The following is a 22,440-nucleotide window of genomic DNA, read 5'->3' as shown; positions in this document are numbered from 1 at the left end:
TAAGTCTGTAGCAGTTTCCACTGCCCGAAACATTTTTTCTCAAGTTCCTGTAAGAGAAATTATTCTTTCTGCTCTTCACTAGCACTTTCATTACACTCTGGAGTTTCGTCTTCAGGCTTGGCATGGCCTAGCGCGTTAAGGCGTGCGCTTCGTATTCTGAGGGTCGCGGGTTCGCGCCCGAGTCGCGCCAAACATGCTCGCCCTCCCAGCCGTGGGGGCGTTATAATGTGACAGTCAATCCCACTATTCGTTGGTAAAAGAGTAGCCCAAGAGTTGGCGGTGGGTGGTGATGACTAGCTGCCTTCCCTCTAGTCTTACACTGCTAAATTAGGGACGGCTAGCAAAGATGTCCCTCGAGTAGCTTTGTGCGAAATTCTAAAAACAAACAAACAAACTTTCGTCTTCTTTCCGATATGCACAATCTTAGTCTAAATTAAAGAGCGTATCGTTGTCGAGAGCTTGAGAATGTGCATAAATGCACTCTCGAACATTATCCACTTTCAAAGACTCAAATTCAATATTGTGTCCAATTTTGACGACGTCTTCCGAAACATCCCTAATTTCGGACTCAAAGCCACAGGAATGGCTTGCACAATCAGACAAAACGTTCTCCCACGCCGCTCTCTTGTTACTCTTGTTAACTTGGAGCCACGCTTCTTGATGCTTTTGATAGCATTTCTGATGTTGTAATTTTTCTAGAATTCAGTCAAATATAGTGCAGCTTCTCCAGTTGTAGCCTTTATATTTGAGAAAAAGTTCGTGTGAAATAGTAAGCTTTAAGCGTCGCAATGACACCTTGATCCACTGGTTGCAGTGGAGGTGTTGCATTGGATGGAAGAAAGTGAATTTTGACATTTTCGTTAGAGCCACAAAGTCCCAATAGATGGCCTGGTGCATGACCTAATAACAAGAAAGCTTTAAAGTCCAAGTTTGTTTGTTTTTTCAGTAACGTTCTACTGTAGGACAAAAGTAACTTTTTAATCAGTTATCAAACAAAGTTTTCGTAATCCATACTTTTTATTTGATCGCCAAACAACTTGAAGAGTCTTCTTTGCACAGCCGCTCAGTGTTCGGGGGGTTTCCACACGATTCACAAGAATGGGTTTTAATTTAAAATCGCCAATTTCCAATTAACAAAAGTGTCAAACAATCTTTTGACATTGTGTAAACTGGGAAAGTGAGTTTCTCGTCATCAATAAATGTTTGAAATGTATTTAGGATGTTTTAGAGATTAGGTAAATAATATGAGATTTTGAAGATGAAGAATTGTTCTCTTAATCCTAACATGAAATCCCTTTACATTCAGACTAGTAACGAAACATACACTAATTTCACAAACACATTTCTAGTAAAAATATTTCATTAAACAATCTGTAATCTTTACTAAAAGTATACCAAATTTTGCAAAAATACATATGCTATATCAAAGGTTGTAGCACAAACAGTTAATATGTGAAAAAGTGCAGACGAACTCATGTATGTTATACCAAGCCAAGAAGTGAAAGTGTTAACTAAGTTCGTGACCCCAAATTGGCCTTTATTGTGTCCATTCAATAACTTATTTGTTTTGTTCATCTATACTAAATATCAAAAACTTTCAGTAGTCACCAGGAACCATTTTTTTGAGAAAAATACAGAATTTTTAATGAAGTATTTTCAATAAGTATTTCTCCATGAACATATGGAGTCAAAGTGTTGGCTGCTCAGAGTGCAAAATGATTTTTATGTTAAAATTAGAAAGTACTTCCACTTGTCTGAAAAAATCTGAAACTTCATTTCCATAACCTCTTAAAACCTCCTAACAAAATTTTAAATGTTTTTATCAGTAAAACATTATATTTTATCTGTCATTTTATCTACTGTAACTTTATATGAGGTTGTCCCATTTGACTGATTTTGTGGCCACCAAATAAAAAAATCAATATGTACTAAAATTACATTTTTCATTCTAGAATAACTTCAGATTGTGACATGAAACATTTCTTTATTCTAAATATCTTGAAATGTACAACAGTATATATCTGTTTATACTTCTAGTTTTATTGTCCTTTTGAATCATATTTAACTGATATTCTCACCATAAAATTTGTAATTTACTTGGTAAATTTTAAGATCAAATTACCCTACTGAATCACATAAGACTGCTTATGAGTTGCTTGCAAGCATACCTCATAAAAATTTATTATTTCTTATTTTATGTAATATAACCTAAAAAGGTTATAATCAGCTAAGCTCATTGATGTGTTTGCATGGGAATAAAGTTTGAACTGCAAATGAAAATAGACAATTCTCAATACAGAAAACAATTTATCTCATTTGATAGATTAAAACCTTTGCTTCCTATCGAATATAAAAATATAGTATTAAACACAGAGAAAATTAATGGCAATTTTGAAAACATGATTTGATGGGTCAGTGTGAATGTGGGGTATGATTTATTATATTTTTGTAGCACTGTAACTAAATAAAATTGAAAGCTATAAAAATTAGTCTTTGCCTCAATACTGTTAATATCATAAGCAATGTATTTCAAAATTAATACTTCTTAGAGGGATTGTAAATACATTGGAGAAGAAGGATGTCAAGAAGAAAAGTCACAATTCTTGTACTAATGTTGCCTTGTAAAATTAAGGACTGAAACCTGATGTGTTACTAAAATTTGGATTATTAACTGTGTTTCTATGACAAACGTATTTATATACCATGATAAAAAAGTAGTTCAATTAAATTTAAAATGTAACTCACTAAAACATCATGACATTCACAGAAAAAAATTAAACACGGGTGGAAATATACAGAACAGAAAAGTTAAAGGTCTCTTTCCTGGTAATTAGTCAGGAACTTAATAATAAATTGTAATACAAGCAAGTCCTGATATCTGACTTCAGATCTCACTATTCAATAAACACACCTGATAGCCACACACACTTAACATCTTAAAACGAAGATCCCAAATGATGAAAATTACAGAGAAAGAAAATGATTACTTAACAAACACACAATCACAGTATTACATCTTATACTGTGTTTAAAATATATTTCTCTGTAACTGACTACTTTTCCATCTGGCTCTGAAATATAATGAGCAATTTTACTTGACATTGAGGTTAGTCTTACAAAATGTTTGATAATCTCAAACAAGACATTTCTTTCTCTTCAAAGCTCATACAAATGCAAAAATGACAGCATTTGCAAAATATGAAATGCCAAAGGAAAAGTAACTGTAGGTGCCCAAAACCCTTTAATTGTCTCTCAACTACAGAATTAGCATACAATTTCAAGAAGTTAGGTCATTCTAAAGCTGTGATTTATGTGGATGTCTTTTAAACTTTCCACTAAATTATGTTGTTCATCAGCACAGAAGTTACATTTAAATCACATTATCACAGAAGCATAAATTATTCCTCATGTAACTTGTTGATAATCTTTATCCAGTGATAACTAAACTTTACTTCTATTCATCTCTAAAGCTGTTCTCTATTAGTAGCTCTTACCTTTTTATGGTCTTGCACCATATGATGAGACTTGAAATGTGTAGTAATGAGTCTTCAAATACAAAAACAAACCATAATAGAAACAAGAATTGGTTAATTGTATTCTTAATGGATGACAATTTCTTAACAAGTAAGAGCCTATACTTTGAGATAACTAAAGAATTCCTGACATATTGATCAGTGTATAATTATATTGTGAAAGGTGCTATATTTTGTGGAGCTATAATACCCCGAGAAATTTACTCATTGAAGAATATACAACTTTACACTGTGACAACAGTAAAGAGAAATAAACAGAATTACAAATTTTGACTGTTTAATATGTTCTAATTACATAGATCAAAAGTGAAGATTTATAAAAAATTATTTGCAGTGAGAAAAATAACAACAGGAAGTTACTCTGTAAAACACATTGTGTATTTTATCCACCAATGTTTAGGTCACCACAGCAAGTGAGGGTGATAAAAGAAATTCATTGCTCACTCAACACAAGACCACCTTGCTTATTTATACTTCAGGAGTTTTTCTTACAGAGTACGAGTCACAGTCCAGTCATGATTGAAATGTTCTTTTTAACAAGGTATAACAAATTAGAAGTATATAAAATTGCTCAATTTTCAAAATTGAGACAGCAATGTAATACTGCAGTTTGACATAACAATACAGTACAGATATAATCCTGTAATGTAATACTGTGGTTTGACATAACAATACAGTACAGATATAATCCTGTAATGTAATACTGTGGTTTGACATAACAATACAGTACAGATATATTCCTGTAATGTAATACTGCAGTTTGACATAACAATACAGTACAGATATAATCCTGTAATGTAATACTGCAGTTTGACATAACAAGACAGTACAGATATAATCCTGTAATGTAATACTGCAGTTTGACATAACAAGACAGTACAGATATAATCCTGTAATGTAATACTGTGGTTTGACATAACAATACAGTACAGATATAATCCTGTAATGTAATACTGCGGTTTGACATAACAATACAGTACAGATATAATCCTGTAATGTAATACTGTAGTTTGACATAACAATACAGTACAGATATAATCCTGTAATGTAATACTGCAGTTTGACATAACAATACAGTACAGATATAATCCTCAAAAATCTTGTCTAGTCAATACAATGTTTGTCATATTTAATGTAAGTGTGATTTTACTGACAGAGCTTGTTGAGGAGAACAAGATTCAACATGAAGATACCCCAGAAAAAAAGCTGCATAAATCTGGATTTCGTGTATGGAAACACAAAAATGTCAGGATGTTTGAGACAAATGTAACAAGTTAAAGGTGATGAGGTCTGAAAATACAGTCATCTGATCCACATCTGAATAACAAGTAAAAGCAAACTATTGGAAATGCTGAACAAAATCATCGAAGATAAGAAAATAAGTTACAAAAGCAAGAGGTCATAAACCCTGGCTCTAAGGTAGAAAATGTAGAACAGAGCAAACCACGTTATGCACAATAACAGTAATACTGCATATAATAAAATAATATAATGCAAGATTAGTTTCCTGTTTGTGTTATTTTATTAACAATAAAAATGTTAAAATTACTTCAGTAAAGACAAAGTTAACATGAAATATTAAAGCACATCCTAACACAAAAAAGAAACTAATTTTCTAGTATATGATTTGATTTGCAACACCAATATAAGATCAACGGACAGCTATGATCAGAAAACAGTCAAATTAAAACAAAATTTCAAAAATAATTTCACAGTATGAAAATATTTTGTGAAAATATTAAGCCTAGATTTTATTTATACACACACACATGTATTTTTCTTCTTTTAACTGTGAAAGAGGTCTTAAGACAGACTTTATACTAGTTTTACCACTCAATTTTTATTAATTTTATGGGGTTATGGGTAGATGTTAGATATTTTAATGAGCTTCTTTCATAATAATCTTGAAATACCAATATCTAATTCAAAACATCAATAACTATTAATACTACTGTAATAGCAGTTAATATAACAATTTATTTCATAACAACGATGTATATACATATAACAAAAGAAAATAATTTTAACCTTTATAAGTAACAAACTTCTAAGTCTGAAAATAAATATGAACCAAGGTGTCATTCAATTTACTACTTGTCATTAAATTATAACAGTTCATGGAATTTTGCCTTTCACTTCTAATGCTGGTCAAGAACAATTACTAAAGAAACAAAGCTAAACATTTTTATCCTTAACCATACACCATACATATGACATTTTTAGTTGTCTCTTATTTAACCATAGCAAATATGTATTTGTATAAGATTTAAGAATAAGTTTTATCAGAATGATTAGATTTTGATTTTAAAATTTACCTTATGGTTTATATTTAATCATAAGGTCTATGTTTGCAAAACAATATTGGTATTTTAGCATTAAAACACAGTTGTCAGTGCTAATAAAACCAAGGCTAGTGCACTCTATATTACAGTAGAGAACAAGGTTCTTTTGAGTATCAAACATTTTGTTTTTCATACTAAAATAAATACTAAACTGGAATAATTTCAATGCAAAAACAAGTAATTATGAAAATATTTAATATCTGCTTAAATGTTGTTGTTTCTTTATATTAAGCTACAGAAATAAGCACTACAAATATTGCAGAATAGTTTTTACAAATAATGTTACAACTAAGTGTAAGCTTGTTATATATATAAACCTTTGTGTATTATAAATAAACTGATTTTAACTCTGTTATAGACAAGTATAATATATTAATATCAGATTAAGTAAATGAGGCCTTTTGTCTTTCAAGAACGAAATTAATGCAACATCATAATTATATAACTATCATAAGCATATTTCTGTATATCATCTTGCATATTTAAATTTGTAGTAATTTTAGTTAAATATGTTTTATTTGGGGGTCATTTGCATCAATGATCATCAGATTTCTTGAGTAACAACAGGCAATTTGTGATATTTTGACAAAAGACTACTATAAACTTGAATTTAATGTCGGATGGTAGATCTATTATAGTTTTATATTTATCATATCATGATACATAAGCCACAGTAAGACATACTGCAACACACAAAATCTGTAATACATCTGTATTTAAATGATGTAAAAGAAATATTTTTCAAACAACATACACAAACATTTTAACAAAAGCACATTTGTGATAAATAGCAAGTCGTTTACTTGAATTTAACACAGTTCAACCATTCCATTCAAAAATAAAAACGTTTGAAATGTTACATTTACAACACTAAAAATGAAACTAACAATTCCTTTCACAGGTTTTCTCTACACTTCCTGCAAGTTGACCTCCTCATAATGTGTCAGCATATGTACAATGCCATGTTCATTCCACCCCACTCCTACGTCACTGACATACATTTTAATCAGCTTGCACAAATTTTTATTTTTGTGAAGGTTTACTCAACCATGTTCTACACTGCCAGAAAACACAAAATATTTCCACAATACTAAACTACAGGGGCATTAAAAGCCTTCAAATTTGAGGTACAGGAATTTCATTTTAATGTAAGGATTTTCCAATTTGCTCAAATACACTGAAATTGTATTGGTGACAAATAAGTGACTGTTCACACATAATTTTCTCATTCAGTGCTGCCATCTTTATACTTCCCACTATATTCAAGGCTTTCATCTAAGTTCATGTTTAAACATAGCATTGCTGCATACTAATAAGTACATGAAAATCCTCCACTATATGAAGTGTGACTCATTAATAGCACAGCTCACTCCCTCTGTATTCAACCATCATTATGAGGTGAAGAAATGATGCACTAAAGGAAGGGTAAGAAGTGTAAAAGGGTGTATCTATTAGAAATACATTTCAGTCCAAGAAAATGTTGAATGTTAAATTCTATTTGCATACAACTATAATCCAGCACTGAAACAGTGAAGGGATCACAAAAACAAAATTTACTTCATGAAGCACTCAAAATGAACCAATAGCATGTGACATTGTATACAATGGAACAGTATACAGACACACAGTATCAATATTATTTTGAAGTAGTTAAAAAGGTTTGGATATGCTTACGTATAGATTCTCATTTTAGGCAGGGCCATTTCCAAAATAACAACATCACTTTTGCAGGAAAGCATGGATGTGACCTTTAACTGACTCTGGTCACCAGGCTCTGTGAAAGAAAAAGATGTTTCTCTCTTTAGATTCTGGGAAAATACAGCTTCAGTGGAAGCATCATCCACACACTGTTTCTTTAAAGACAAAGGAAAACCAACATGAAGAATTAAAACGTGTTGTTACATAGTTGGTGTAATCCATTAAGACACCACAGTAACAAAAAACTTTAATAAAAGTGAAAAGATGTCCACTATATAATTAGTTGTGAACAAAGGTGAGAACAGTTATGTCTAATCAACCCCTAGTAAACTCTGGCTTATGAAAGTGTCTACAATTTTCAACTTAGAATTAAAATTTAGGAGAATTACTCTAAATTCCTAATGAAATTTTTTCTGTAAATTTATGAACATTTAAAAACATCTCCTTTGAAAAACTAATTTTTAGAAATTTATTTCCAATACCATATATTTTTCTCTTGTACTTCTGGCATTACAACAGTAACAATCAACTCTATCCTTTTCTACTACTTCTGTACTAACTTACCATGCTAAATTTTTCTTTTCCTCTTATTCTTTTTGTGTTTAGTTTTTCTGGCCCTCACCAATGTTTAATTTTAGTTTAAAACCTCCCTTATAGCTGAGTTAATAGTCTCAGAAAACAAGCCAGCTGATACAGTATTTAAAAGCAAACTACCCATTCTAAAAAGTACCCTCCCTCCTCTGAACTACTTGATACAAGCCCAGTCAGTCTGCTCACATTTAACCCTAGTGACCTACTTATAACTTCATTTACACAGTTAATTCTTGGTCATATCTTAACAACGAATAATGGTCTTTTTCTTTGAGTATAAATGCCTTTAAAATATAATGCACTTATCTATTATCTCCTCTGACCTACCTTTGCCTGTGTCATTTGCCCCTACATACACCATTAAAAACAACAACAACATATTATCTCCTGCTAGGTCACTGTCAGTTTTACTCTCCACCTGTTCTCCCATGTAGCATGATCTAATTATTTTTTCCTTACTGACCCAACAGATTATTCAATCCATATATCTTTTCAATAAATCACCCACAAATTCCACATCCTTCTCTGATCCTTTTATTTTCATTCTTTCCAACAGTTCACATGCAAAAGCCAAATTCTGAAATTTGTTTGTCAACATAATAGGCTCATTACAACTAAATTCATTATTTTTTACTTTAACACTAATAGCACTCTTTCTATCTTCCTGAAAGTCACTGTCATCTGAGGCCCGGCATGGCCAAGCGTGTTAAGGCGTGCTACTCGTAATCTGAAGGTCGCGGGTTCGCAACCCCGTCGCATCATACATGCTCTCCCTTTCAGCAGTATGGGCGTTATAACGTGACGATCAATCGCACTATTCGTTGGAAAAAGATTTGTCCAAGAGTTGGCGGTGGGTGGTGATGACTAGCTGCCTTCCCTTTAGTCTTACACTGCTAAATTAGGGATGGCTAGCACAGATACCTATGTGTAAAATTCAAAAACAAACAAACAAACACTGCCATCTGAAATATCCCTTGCACATAAATAAATTATGTTCCCTCAGAATATTGCTTCCATTTCCCATGATTTACAATTCTTTTCATTACCTCTAACTTTTCGAATATAAAAATTCTACATAAAAATCGTACAGCTTCGTCACAAGTTTTCTCAAGTACAAGTATGTAGCGGCCCGGCATGTCTCTGTGCTAAAGTTACTTCGCCTGTACTCTCGAGCGGCTAAAATGGGATTTACCTTACGTTATAGCGTCCTTATAGTTGAAAGAACACACACCAGAAAGGATAAATGAGCGAGCATGTTAAGTGACGGAGAGATTCGAACTCCCGATTTTTTGTTAATATCAATCCAATTTTTTTCTTTTAATGTCTTGCGGGAAAACACTCATTAAAAAAAGAATAACATATATGTATCGTTACCTGAATATTTACTTCGACTGTGATTGGATATCTACTAAGAAGAATTCAACCAATAATGATTGTACTATACGAGTATCTTAGCAACGAAAATGTTAGGAAAAGAATTTCAGAAATTTTGCAAGTACTACACAGCTTAACAGATTTGGATATTTCATCTCATAAACAAAGAAGTAAGTTATTATGACAGGATTGTGATTAAGAAGTTTTTTTTTGCTTAATTATATTTGCTCTCAAAACCCAAATTCAAATGTATGAAAAATCTATTTTATCTCTTAAAAATGTGAAAAACGTATTCTATTATAACCAGAAACAAAATAGTAAGCAGTTCCTTGTACACCACTTGTTTCCAACCGAAAAACCCTAAATCACTGCTTCTGTTAATTACGATTGTAGAGGCTAAAGCGGTGGGAGATAAAATCATAGTGTAAAACTTATACAGGTGATATTTTAATTTGGGTTCTATGAGTTCTTGATATGAGCCATTTCCCAATGTAATGCTGTATACTAGAAAAAAAAAATTGTGTAAATGAAACCAGCAAGAAAAAAGATTTGAGAATTTTACCTATCGTCATTAAAACTTCCTGTACAAACACAAATAAAACACCTTTTTAAATATTTTCATGAAGATGGTTATGTTGGTACTTTTTACAGTTTTATTTAATTTTTTATTCAGTTTATTTGGCACCTCAAAACACCATCAACTGTCCTTGTGATTACATCTTAAGGAACATCATGGCTGTAAGTTGTGAATATGGACATACTTTGGTTTTTATTTTTTCATCTTTTTATGTAAAAAATTGAGGGACATAATTTGTTTTGTAGAAATATGTCTTTATAGTAATTAACTGAGAAAACTCTAGATAAACTAGAAATGCATTTGGAATCTTCACAACGTTAAAACTTTGACTGAAACGAAGTGTTTTTGCTAGTTTATTTTTAAGTATATTTTACACAAGACGGTAATTGAAAGCCGACTACCCAATTGAATTTCCTTACACAGAGACACAAAGCAACTTGGAACAAATGGAAAGAATATGTTTTATTATAATGTGCGAAGTAAGCAATATATGCAATGAGTTTTTTGTGAATTTCATTTAGAAGAAAATATTACAGCAATAAAACATCTGAACTAATTACATCATGACATAAAAGAACACAAGTTACGTAAAATTTCTCTGGATCTTACAAATTACTATATGTGACAGTAATGCTGGGTGTTGTTTAATGTCGAGGGTTGGGGGGTCATTGACTGATCGCCCCATGTTCGAACCACAATGTATCGCTAAACACGTTAGATGCTTTTAACTGTAGGGTGTTTTAACTACTTTAATCAGTGTCGTTATACGGTTAAGAATAGTTACTTAAGAGTGGAAACTACTGCTGATAGTTATACGTATCTATTTAACAGTTGTAAATAAAGAGCGGCTCTGTCTAAAACTTAGGAAGGATTTTAAATTTTGTACTTTCTGTTGTACAATGTGCCATTTCTTCAGTTTTTGTTTTCGAGACATTACTTCGGATGTTTTAACAGCTGTCTGTTAAGAAAAGTTTTATTATTATTATTATTATTCTCACAACCATCGCCAGTATCTCGTGTTGTGAAGACACTACTTCGAACACTTCCATGCCTGTTCTCTCTTCACATATTATAGACGTTAATGCTGTCCATGTTATTATATTGTTTTGTCACCATGTTTGTTTTTTTTTATCAGCCTCCTTTTTCTCTTTTCGTTGCATCAAGTTTCACAATAAATTTACGTATTTTATGCCATAAACACAAACAAAACCTTTGTTTGTTTGTTCGTTTTGGAATTTCGCACAAAGCTACTCGAGGGCTATCTCTGTTAGCCGTCCCTAATTTAGCAGTGTAAGACTAGAGGGAAGGCAGCTAGTCATCACCACCCACCGCCAACTCTTGGGCTACTCTTTTACCAAAGAATAGTGGGATTGACCGTCACATTATAACGTCCCCACGGCTGGGAGGGCGAGCATGTTTGGCGCGATGGAGATGCGAACCCGCGACCCTCAGATTACGAGTAGCACGCCTCAACACGCTTGGCCATGCCGGGCCTGGCCATATGTACACACATCATACAATCCATATGTAAACTACTTATTAAAAAATAACTACTTCGTATATTTTCCTTTTTAAATTAATATGTTATTCTAATTATACTTTTGTTGTTATTTTAATAAAAATACAATTTATTTATGATATAACTTCAAACTTTAACTTACTTTTTCATATCTATAAGTCTTAGTAGCTTCTCACAGTTCCTGGTGGCTGTACGTAACCAGTTTCTTCTGCTCTCGCCTGGCATGGCCGAGCGCGTAAGGCGTGCGACTCGTAATCCGAGGGTCGCGGGTTCGCGCCCGCGTCGCGCTAAACATGCTCGCCCTCCAAGCCGTGGGGGTGTATAATGTGACGGTCAATCCCACTATTCGTTGGTAAAAGAGTAGCCCAAGAGTTGGCGGTGGGTGGTGATGACTAGCTGCCTTCCCTCTAGTCTTACACTGCTAAATTAGGGACGGCTAGCACAGATAGCCCTCGAGTAGCTTTGTGCGAAATTCAAAAAAACAAACAAACAAACAAACAAATCTTCTGCTCTCTTACTACTAGCTATTTAAAAAGGCGACAAACGTTAATTGAATGATTGATATTTTGAAATGAAGCACAAATTTACACAACTGGTCATCTTTGCTCTCCTCACATCGGATATTGAGGGTTTCAGTGTAACTATTTGTTGAACAGTGAAAGTTACGAAACCGGTAAAAGAAGGAAATAAAAGACATATGATACAGTATTTTCTTATTCATATCCAAATTAAAATCTTTTCGATATTTTGGATGTTACTCCCAGTAACAAACGGTATATATATGGACTTACAACATTAGAGATCTGGTTTCGATACCCGTCATAGACGGAACGCAGAGAACCAATCGTGTAGCTTTATCTTAGCTTTATAGACAGACGGAGGTTTGGTTAAATATATATATTTGTTTCAACAGGATAACAAAAAAAGAATGACTAAGAACAAGCCCAAAACCTTGAATTACACCCAGGAAATCTCCAAAGAAAAAGGTAAAATATCTTTATTTTTGTTTGTCTAGTATTAAAAGTACTAGCAAAACCATTTAAAATTTGTGAAATGTTTTCCTTATATATTTATTTCATCATATACTAAACCCAAAAGGAAACCGCCTCTTCCTCCCACTTACCAAAGTTACACCAATTACAAAACTTCAATACAAGCATCGAAAGTATGTAATGTAAACAATAATCTATAAACACAATAAAGTGATTTAGTTTGGGGAGAACGCACAACACTTTTCGAAAGAGTATTGGTCTGTCTTCTTCACATATCGTCTTCAGCAAAGCAGTACATGGTTTATATACAAGTTCAAATGCAAGAGATACAAGAATCTATGGTAAAAGAAATGTTTTCACCAAAGCTACACATGGACTATCTGCGCTAGCCGTCCCTAATTTAGTAGTGTAAGACTAGAGGGAGCATGAAATGGTATTTCAGTAGAACGGCTAGGGCTATTATAATATACTGTATGGTTTTGAACGTTAATACAAGCCCTATGTATAAGTTTGGCTAAACCTCTAGATAGTTCTACATTTTCTAAGTAGTGCAAATCAATTCTGAATCTTCTTTGTGTTTAAAGCGTTGTAACAAAATATAATAAGGAGTTTGTGATTCTAGGATTCTCCTCCTAAAACTAAAAAATAATCGTTCCCTTCATATCTTACATACATGTATTTAAATATCTGTGTTCGTATGACATGGAATAATTCGTAAAGATATCAATTAAAAATTTCTTAGAAGTCAAATTGTTAAAGAAAACACCTTTATAATATTTTCTCTTTTGGTTCAAAATCACACAAAACCAACCATGATGTTACTGAAAAAATAAAATCTTGCCTTTGTCAGGATACCACATTTTTTTTTTTTTCCTGGGGCAATCAGTGACATCCTCTGTCAGCTCTAAGAGAAATCAGTTCCTCTAGAGGTTGTAACATAAGGGACGCTTAACATTGCAATTTATACTGCCATGATATCAGTAAAACATGTACGTGCCATGAATAATGAGAAAAATTATACAATCTATAGAATACAAAACAGTATCAGATACGAACTTGTAAACAAGAAATAAAAATATTTTTAACCTTCATTTTGTTCTTATATGCTCTTGAAACAAAACACGTTAGAAGACTCTTCACCAAACGTCTAGTTTATTAATGTAGTTCGTGAGTGCAAATCTAACTAAAGGTGAATGGATCATATGTTCAATTCATTACTTTCAGTTTAATTCATTTTAGAAAAAACAAAATTATTGAGGCAAATATCATGAGATGATCCCTCAGAAAATAATGTAACCGTTAAATTAAAATTACAATAACAAACAGTTTGAACTGATGATGATGCCATACTAAAGGACGAGGCTCGCCATGGCCAGGTGGATTAAGGCGTTCGACTCGTAATCTGTAGGTTATGGGTTCGAATCCCCGTCGCACCTAACATGCTTGCCCTTTCAGCCGTGGGGGCGTTATAATGTGAGGATCAATCCCACTATTCGTTGGAAAAGAGTAGCCCAAGAGTTGGCGGTGGGTGGTGATGACAAGCTGCCTTCCCTCTAGTCTTGCACTGCTAAATTAGGGGCGGCTAGCGCAGATAGCCCTTGTGTAGCTTTGCGCGAAACAAAAAAAAAACAAAGGGCGATACGATATAGTTATTAAAGTCATAATTTACCTCATGTAGAAGCTGCTGTTATTGTGTTTTGCATTTAATTATTTACTCTAGCAGATTCCTTACAAGATAACAAATCAAAGCTAGTTTAGATATTATTTAGTTTTATAGAAATCAGCATTTTTTTATCTTATTTTAGATGAATCTTGGGCAATTAGTAACAACATCTGTGATGATCAAGAAAAATCAATTCCTCCAGAGATTTTCATACCCAAAAGGTATGTGTTGACTGGGTGTTTTTCTTTTGCTGAAAGAATGATTGGTGTATATAGCCTACGAATAATTTCGCGCAAAATTTAAAAAAAACCAAATCAAATTGACCAAGTATCGAATAAACATTTTAAAACTATAAAAAATATGTTCACATAGTTTCTTAATGAAATAGGACACAAATGGTTTAAGATAAATACGTAACAGTTCATGTACTATTGTTCTCAGTTGTCTTTATCTCACCATGGTGAACTTATGTTTTTATAAGAATGTGTACTATTGATGATTATAATCTGTTATCAAGCAGAAAAACTGTTAACTTGAAATGCAATGAAAAGTATGTAATCCAATAATATAATTAGGTTTCATAGTTACTTATATAATCTATGTATTTCTTCAATACTTTGCACCTTTGCTGCTAGGCTAAACTAGTTAAACGCTACCTGTCATATAATCTTTGCCGTCAACATCTTGTGGAGTCATTTTCACTTATAATTTCTTTTAAGCCCTTAATTCTTGTATTTTTTATTCAAGCAGACCAATTTCGTAACATATGTTATATGTGACTCTGAAATAACCATAATTCGTTATCTATTCCACCATATAAATACGTTTAATAATCATTTGACGAACCGCAACTACTGTTTTTCTCTAGACACAATTCCAACCATTTTTCATTCTAAGTAACTTTAGTGTGGATATTATAGTAACTTGTGATTGAAAGTAGAGAAGAATATATCAACTCCATTACATCTGCTATATCCACTGTTATCGAGGACTTCTGTACAATACCAGTACTCCACAGTTTGGCTGGTACACAACAGATCTAGTAGTTGTTAAAATACTGTTGTCATGTTGTCTAAGCAATAACTGTTTTAGAGTGAATCGTGATATTTACCAATTTTATCTAAGTTGTTAATCATTAACACTAAGGTTCTGATTTATCAATATAACACTATTCATTTAAATAAATATTGATCTTCTCTCATACAAGTCACTTATGTGTAAATATACTATGATATATTCATCACATGTAAGTATTGCTTCTATTCCAGCGCCTTTGCCGTGAACAAAATGTCACTTTGGAAGCGGATGTGGAACGGTCTCAGGAATGTATTTAGTTTCCAACACAGCTACGAGCCGTTCAAAGAGGAGATGATAAAGGTATAAAAGATCCTATGGACGAGGAAGAGTCCTCCTGGTGTCACGACTCGTAAGTTTTAGGTTTTTAAGATTTAAATAGGAACCTTTTATTTTCATACTACAAATACTCAACGTAATGTATTGCTTTACAAAAACCAAGTTTTAATACATAAATTCTCACCGTGCAAAAGTGGACAAGCCATGGTCTGACTGGATACCGATATTTTCAATTGATGGGTATTCTATGTTCACAAGGGCTAAATGGCAAGTCAGAATCACTTAACATTCCTAATTCTAAACAACTGACTAACCACTCATTGCCATAAGAAACTTTAGCCATTTCTTAGAGCAGAATAATGGGACTGACTGTCATTACTATAACGCGGTCAAACCGAAATACTGATTGTATTTATCTGCATTGTGGCTCGTATTTTAGACACAGAGAAACGCAATCCTGCACTCTGAATATCGGCCACTGCTGGCTCCTCCAAGTAGAATATAATAAGTATAAAATAATGTTAGCTTTTAATCTCAGTACGGATCTGTTTGAAGAAAGAGTGATTTTTAGATGTGAAAAATGCAACAGTTTTTAACATGACTTTTGGGTAATCGACGATTTCTAATTAATAAATACATTTTATAGTGAGCATTAAATTGTATTGAGTTTGTATATCATACAGCTTCGTTGGATTTCTTTTAACAACCAGGTCGTGAATTTTTTGTTTCTTACTATCATCCGCGTGGCATGACATTAATTAGATGTTTTACCTCTTTAATCCATGCTTGTATAAAAGGAAAACAACAATCTGTGCTTTAACAACATTTATTTTCTCCAAACCATACTCTAGTCTAAACAACCCTGAACAAAGCGAGATGTGTGGTCGAGTGATCGATATTCAAGCGGAAGAAAAACGTACAGAGGAGGAAGTACAACCAAAGAAGAAACCATTCAGATTCTTCATTGCTCAGGGAAGGTTGAAGAACAGGAAAGGTAAGCAGCCTTTTGTGTGTATCAGAACAGCGTTTCTTTTATTATTATTATTACAGTAAAAGACCTGGAGAGATCACCTGTTTTAACCATTTCCAGCACTTTATGATGTCTCTCTATGATTTAGTTACTAGACACTGAAATGTTGTCACTTAAGGGACGCTTAGTATTGCAATTTGTACTGCGTGACGTTAGCAAATCGTGAACATGCCATGAATCACGAGAATAATTATACAATCTGTAGGATACAACACAGCATGACGTATGAACTTGAAAGGCGAGAAATAAACATATTTGTCACTATTCATTTTGTTTTTACCTGCTCTTGATACAAATCACGTCAGAGATCCCTTCATCAAACATCAAGATTGTTAATGTATTTCGTGAGTGCAAGTTTAAACAAAGATGAAAGGACTACGTGCTCAATATATTATTTTTAGGTTAATTAATTATAGGGGAAACAAAATTATCATGGCATAAGCCGGCAGAAAATAAGGTGACGGTCAATTTAAAATTACACTGACAACAATTTTGAACTAATGATGATGATGATGATGCATATTAAAGGTCGATATGATGTAGTTATTAAAGTCAGGATTTACCTACTGTAGAAGTTGCTGTTATTGTATTTTGCATTTAATTATTTAGTCTAGCAAGTTTTGCTAAATTTAAAACGTTTTTAAATTTCACTTCAATAGTTTTGAGCCGACATGGCCTGGTGGTTAACCCACTCGACTCGTAATCTCAGGGTCGCGAGTGGGGGCGTTATAACTGACAGTCAATCCCACTATTTGTTGGTAAAAGAGTAGCTCAAGAGTTGGCTGTGGGTGGTGATAACTAGCTGCCTTACCTCTTGTCTTACACTGCTAAATTAGGGTCAGCTAGCGTAGATAGCCCTCGTGTAGCTTTGCACGAATTTCAAAAACAAACAAACTTTATTAGTTTTACACTTTGCGCTGAAAAAGGTTTGAAAAATAAAGTTTATAAAATAGTTAGGGTGAGCATAGTGCAGATAGACCTTTGATATGATTAAACACGCACACACACAGATTTAGACAGAAGTGTCATGACAGATTGATTAATTTATGTTTTAGCATATTCTTCACTCAAAGCCACTCGTGGAATAACTGCGCATAACAGTTCTAGGTTTTAAACTGATGAATAAGATGGAAGTTAATTACTGAATAAGACCATTATCCTTTTCAGCCTATTACAGTCCCACACCCTACCCACTTAACAGTTTCAACAAGGAAAAGCATAGATATTATTCAATATGATCTGATATGTTGTCTCCCCACCTACAGTTAACAACCAAGAAAATGTTTCTAATTTGAGGGAAAAGTCAGGTAATAAATATGCGAATTGAACACAGTCAATAAGGACCCATTTTCTCAGGGTACGTTGTATTACCAACAGTTACATAACAGAGCCTGGAAAAAATTGCGTAATCACGCCTTCATAGTTGTAAGTCGCAGTTCCGCGAGTCTTTCATTGATTTCTTGTTACTTTAAGGATTGTTTATGTTGTGAAAAAAGAAGAAAAAAACAAGCCGCAATGCGTTGTTATTTTTTGTGCCAAAAATAGTTAAACAACATTCAATATAACTGTTATAATTAATTGTTAGAAACACTGAACTGCCAGTTTGGGAAATACTTACCGAGAGAAAATGATAAATAGTAATAAGAAAAAATCAGTTTTACCATCCGCAACTGTCGGATCATCAATGAGAAGAATATAATTTAATGGAAGAAGGATTTCAATTGGTTAACGCGATCTAAATCTTCAAACATTTTGTTTCCTTATACGGACAATATTTTTTTCAAGATATTTTGTATTCGTGTCTAACCACACTAACATTGTTGAACAAAGCAAATTAGCTATTCATAGATGAATTTTAGTTTAGTGACAGACGTACCAACATGTAGAAATCACTACAAAGTGTATATTGTATATATATTGTTTTAATAGTTCCAGGAGTGTCCGTGACCCTGAAGAAAGATCACGAAACATTGATTTCGGTCTCCTCGATTCTTCATCCGGGTGACGTCATCACAGAATTAAGTGGCGCCAGTACCAGCGTGGGAAACACCAAGGAGATTGGAAACAACATAATAAAAACTAAAAATATATATTTGACAATTATGTGTATTTCGGACCAGAAACACAATTAAATATACAATGATGTGAAAAAGTTGGGACACCCTATGAAAGCCTGTGTATATTTGTAACATTTTTGAATATAAAGATATTTAATCCAAATTTTAACAATACTGAAAGATAATAGGAATATAACTAAACAATTAAAACTGAGGAAAATACTTTTTAAGATCTTCTGTAAATGTCATGCTACAAAAATGCATATTCGAACCGAGGAAAAATTTAGGACACCCTTCACCCTAATGGCTAGTGTTACCCCCATTTGGCTGAAATAACTGCAGTAAGACGCTTCTTGTAGCCATCTACCAGTCTCTGACATCGGTCTGAAGAAAGTTTGCCCCACTTCTCAATGCAGAAGTCTGTCAGCTGTGAAATGTTTGAGGGGTTTCTTGCATGTACAGCCTGTTTAAAGTCACCCCACAACATCTCAATGAGATTAAGATCTGGGCTTTGACTCGGCCATTCCAGGACCCTCCATTTCTTAGTTTTCAGCCAGTCCTTAGTAGATTTACTGGTATGTTTTGGGTCATTGTCGTGTTGCAGGGTCCAGTTCCGCTTCAGCTTTAATTTTCTTACAGATGGTCTCACATGATCCTCAAGCACCCTCTGATACACAGTAGAATTCATGGTGGATTCTGTTATTGTGAGCTACTTAGGTCCTGCTGCAGCAAAATAGCCCCAAACCATGACACTTCCACCTCTATGCTTTACAGTTGGCATGAGGTTCTTTTCCTGCAATGCTGTATTTGGTTTACGCTAAACATGTCCTCTGTTCTGGTGTCCAAATAATTCAGTTTTGGACTCAGGTGTCCAAAGAATATTATTCCGGAAGTCTTGGTCTTTGTCTACATTCTCACTGGCGAACTTCAGTCTGGCCTTGATGTTTCTCTTAGAGAGCAAAGGTTTCCTCCTTGCTTACCTCCCATGCAAGTTACACTTGTGCAGTCTCTTTCTGATTGTAGAGGCATGCACTTTCACATCAACAGTAACCAGAGCCTGCTGTAGGTCCCGTGATGACATTTTAGGGTTTTTGGAGACCTCTTTTAGCATCTTGCGGTCTGCTCTCGGGGTGAACTTGCTTGGACGACCAGACCTGGGCATGTTGGCAGTTGTTTTGAAAACCCTCCACTTGTTGACTATTTTCCGGACAGTGGAATGGCTAATTTCAAACTATTTTTAAATCAGAGACTGGTAGATGGCTACAAGAAGGTGGTAACACCAGCTATTAGGGGGTAGGGTGTCCTAACTTATTTCTGAGTTCGAATATGCATTTTTGAGCATGACATTTACAGAAGATCTTGAAAGGTCTTTTCTTCAGTTTTAATTGTTTAACTATATTCCAATAATCTCTCAGTATTGCTAAAATTGAGATTAAATATCTGTATATCCAAAAATGTTACAAATATACACAGGCTTTTATAAGGTGTCATAACCTTTTTATATGATTGTATGCAAAATTACTTCAAATGACATTTTCATTAAAATTGTAATTATCTGTGTACTTATTTATGATACATTTCATGTTTAATATTGTAAAATAATAGATTAAGAAAAGTTTAAATTCTATTTCTTATTGTATTAAATCTATTGCAAAAAATTTGTATTGGATTTTATTAGTAAAAAGATGAAATAACACCAACAGAATCAAGACAGACTAGCTACAGAGGAATCAATCTGGATAGAGATATAACTTATGAGGAAAGCTTCACTAAATATAACAGTTTTTCAGCCCTGATGGACAGTTTGATTACAAAATGTAACTATCTTTATATGTGTAAAACGTCTGGTATGGGTAGAGAAATGAACATAGTTCTTTCTGTACCCATACCTGTCGTTTTTACATATATATTTTTCTCTACAAGTGGGATTTCTCGTCATCACGGATTGTAACTATCTTTAGATACTTGGTTCAGGTGTCACTAGAATGCATTTATATCGTTGCACAGTTATATTCTTTCCTATCTAGCATCATTATGTGCTAAATTTATATGTCTTGCTTATGTCACCAGACGAAGTGTCACCATATTGCTATGACTGGTGACAAAAATGTCATTGTTCCACAAAGTCGGGATAGTACATATTTGATTAATATAAATATAATTAATAAAATTAGTTTAAATTAGTAACTTACCAGTTAATTAACTTTCCTTACCATTCAATTAAATCGTCGTAGAAAAGGTTGACACTGTAGAATAATTAAAACGAGCTCTTAGATATTAAATTAACTCAATAATGACTTTCGGTAACATGATTACAATGAAATAATCAGGACATATTTCTTTTTAACAATTTATTAATTTTCTCACAGCATAGATTTTTCAATATGACATGCACACAATGACACGTCTATTAACATGAAATTTTCGGAAAGTATTAGTCAATCTCGGTTGTGTCATCGTCGAAACTAAATTATAATAATTTAAAAAGAATTACAACCAGTTGTTATCATTCATATAGTTGTCAAACGTTTTGTCTAAACTCTCATTTACGTTTTCTACAACGTCTGAAGATAACCGATCCCAAAGGCCAACCAACCTCTTAAATAATTGAAACTGCTTCAGCTAAAAATGACTCCTAGCTTTCCATACGTTATACCCGTGTCCCTTATTTCTTCTATTTTCATTGGCAAATACAGAAAAAAACTATTATGCATCAGCACAATAACAACCTTATTTTCAACCTCAAACAGTTTCATCAGACCAATACAACTCTTGTATTTCATGTAGAGAAAACAGTTTGATAAATTTCAGCATCTCCATGTATGACAAAACAACATTTTCTTTTCTTTTAATGTACTTTTTAAATCCACAAACATCTTTTCTCATATATCCTTTTGTATTTTCATTTATTGTTTTACAAACTTTTTGATCTTATGAATCTGGTGTCATACCAGTCAATTCAAATTTCTTAAAATTTATGACAGTTTTAGTAAATCTTATCTCTTAAACTCTGTGTAACTCAACCTGTTTATTGTTTCCTAGCAGCTACCCTTTTCATTCTATAAGGAATATGTTTACCTTGAATATTAAAGAATTTACCTTTAAAAAGTTTACACATCTGATCAGTGTCGCCAAATAACTCAGGTGACCAATTCAGAACAGATTATTCTTGTTCCATCCTTTCAATTTTTATTTTAAATTATGACCCAAATATCGTTGTTATTTACCTCTATTTACAACAAAACATTACATCTAATGGACCACTTATTATATCCATCCAGATGTTCCACAATTTTCATAATCATTTCTGTATTTGAAATTAAGAATAAATTTAACATAACATTGTTTTAATAGATTCACTGACTAATTGCTTAAGAAGCTCAACAGTTTACAAAATCATTTCTCCGTCGTGGTTTGACTTTAATATTACCCAATATATATGTTACATTATAATTTCATTAAGAGCTGAAATCTTAATCTGATTGTAAAGATCCTCACTAATTTCATCAGTAGTATTCTGGTTTTTAAGAAATTCCCACTAAAACGCCATTCCTTTTATATCCACTAATAACGAACCAAATGGATTCTATCTTCAAACTAATATCCTTTATGTGACCAGAGTGTAACCCGTACTTTACATATAAACCCATTTTTCTCTTCTCTCTTTAATATTCCATTCACTTTAAATAGCCAGAAATTCTCTTTTTAGAA

General features: G+C 33.1%; 1 protein-coding gene and 1 long non-coding RNA gene across 5 annotated transcripts; one reads left to right on the top strand and one right to left on the bottom strand.

Annotated features, from left to right (window-relative positions):
• Positions 1 to 3,307: 3,307 nt before the first annotated feature.
• LOC143235565 (uncharacterized) lies at positions 3,308 to 9,466 on the bottom strand. Of its 4 annotated transcripts, none has more exons than XR_013019294.1 (3): positions 8,492 to 9,466; positions 7,550 to 7,649; positions 3,308 to 3,546 (listed from the first exon to the last, which is right to left on the bottom strand). It is a non-coding gene; the product is annotated as an uncharacterized LOC143235565 (long non-coding RNA). The 4 variants fall into 4 exon arrangements; XR_013019297.1 differs by lacking the exon at positions 8,492 to 9,466 and adding an exon at positions 8,138 to 8,483; XR_013019295.1 differs by lacking the exon at positions 3,308 to 3,546 and adding an exon at positions 5,490 to 7,289.
• A 6,937-nt stretch (positions 9,467 to 16,403) lies between these two features.
• LOC143233076 (uncharacterized) lies at positions 16,404 to 18,826 on the top strand. The gene is made up of 2 exons (XM_076468959.1): positions 16,404 to 16,636; positions 18,602 to 18,826. Exons 1-2 carry the CDS (start codon positions 16,405 to 16,407, stop codon positions 18,802 to 18,804), a joined length of 435 nt encoding a protein of 144 aa, XP_076325074.1. The 5' UTR covers position 16,404; the 3' UTR covers positions 18,805 to 18,826.
• The last annotated feature ends 3,614 nt before the right edge of the window (positions 18,827 to 22,440 follow it).

The sequence above is a fragment of the Tachypleus tridentatus genome, chromosome 12 (assembly GCF_004210375.1).
Source record: "Tachypleus tridentatus isolate NWPU-2018 chromosome 12, ASM421037v1, whole genome shotgun sequence".
Taxonomy (NCBI): domain Eukaryota; kingdom Metazoa; phylum Arthropoda; class Merostomata; order Xiphosura; family Limulidae; genus Tachypleus; species Tachypleus tridentatus.
This window is presented reverse-complemented; position numbering and strand designations above follow the sequence as displayed.

Excerpts from the sequence above, each read along its gene's own strand:
- LOC143233076 (XM_076468959.1), top strand. The coding sequence starts at position 16,405 with ATGTTTTACCTCTTTAATCCATGCTTGTATAAAAGGAAAACAACAATC. Across the intron at positions 16,637-18,601 it reads AAGGTTGAAGAACAGGAAAG|TTCCAGGAGTGTCCGTGACC; the intron begins GTAAGCAGCCTT and ends TTGTTTTAATAG.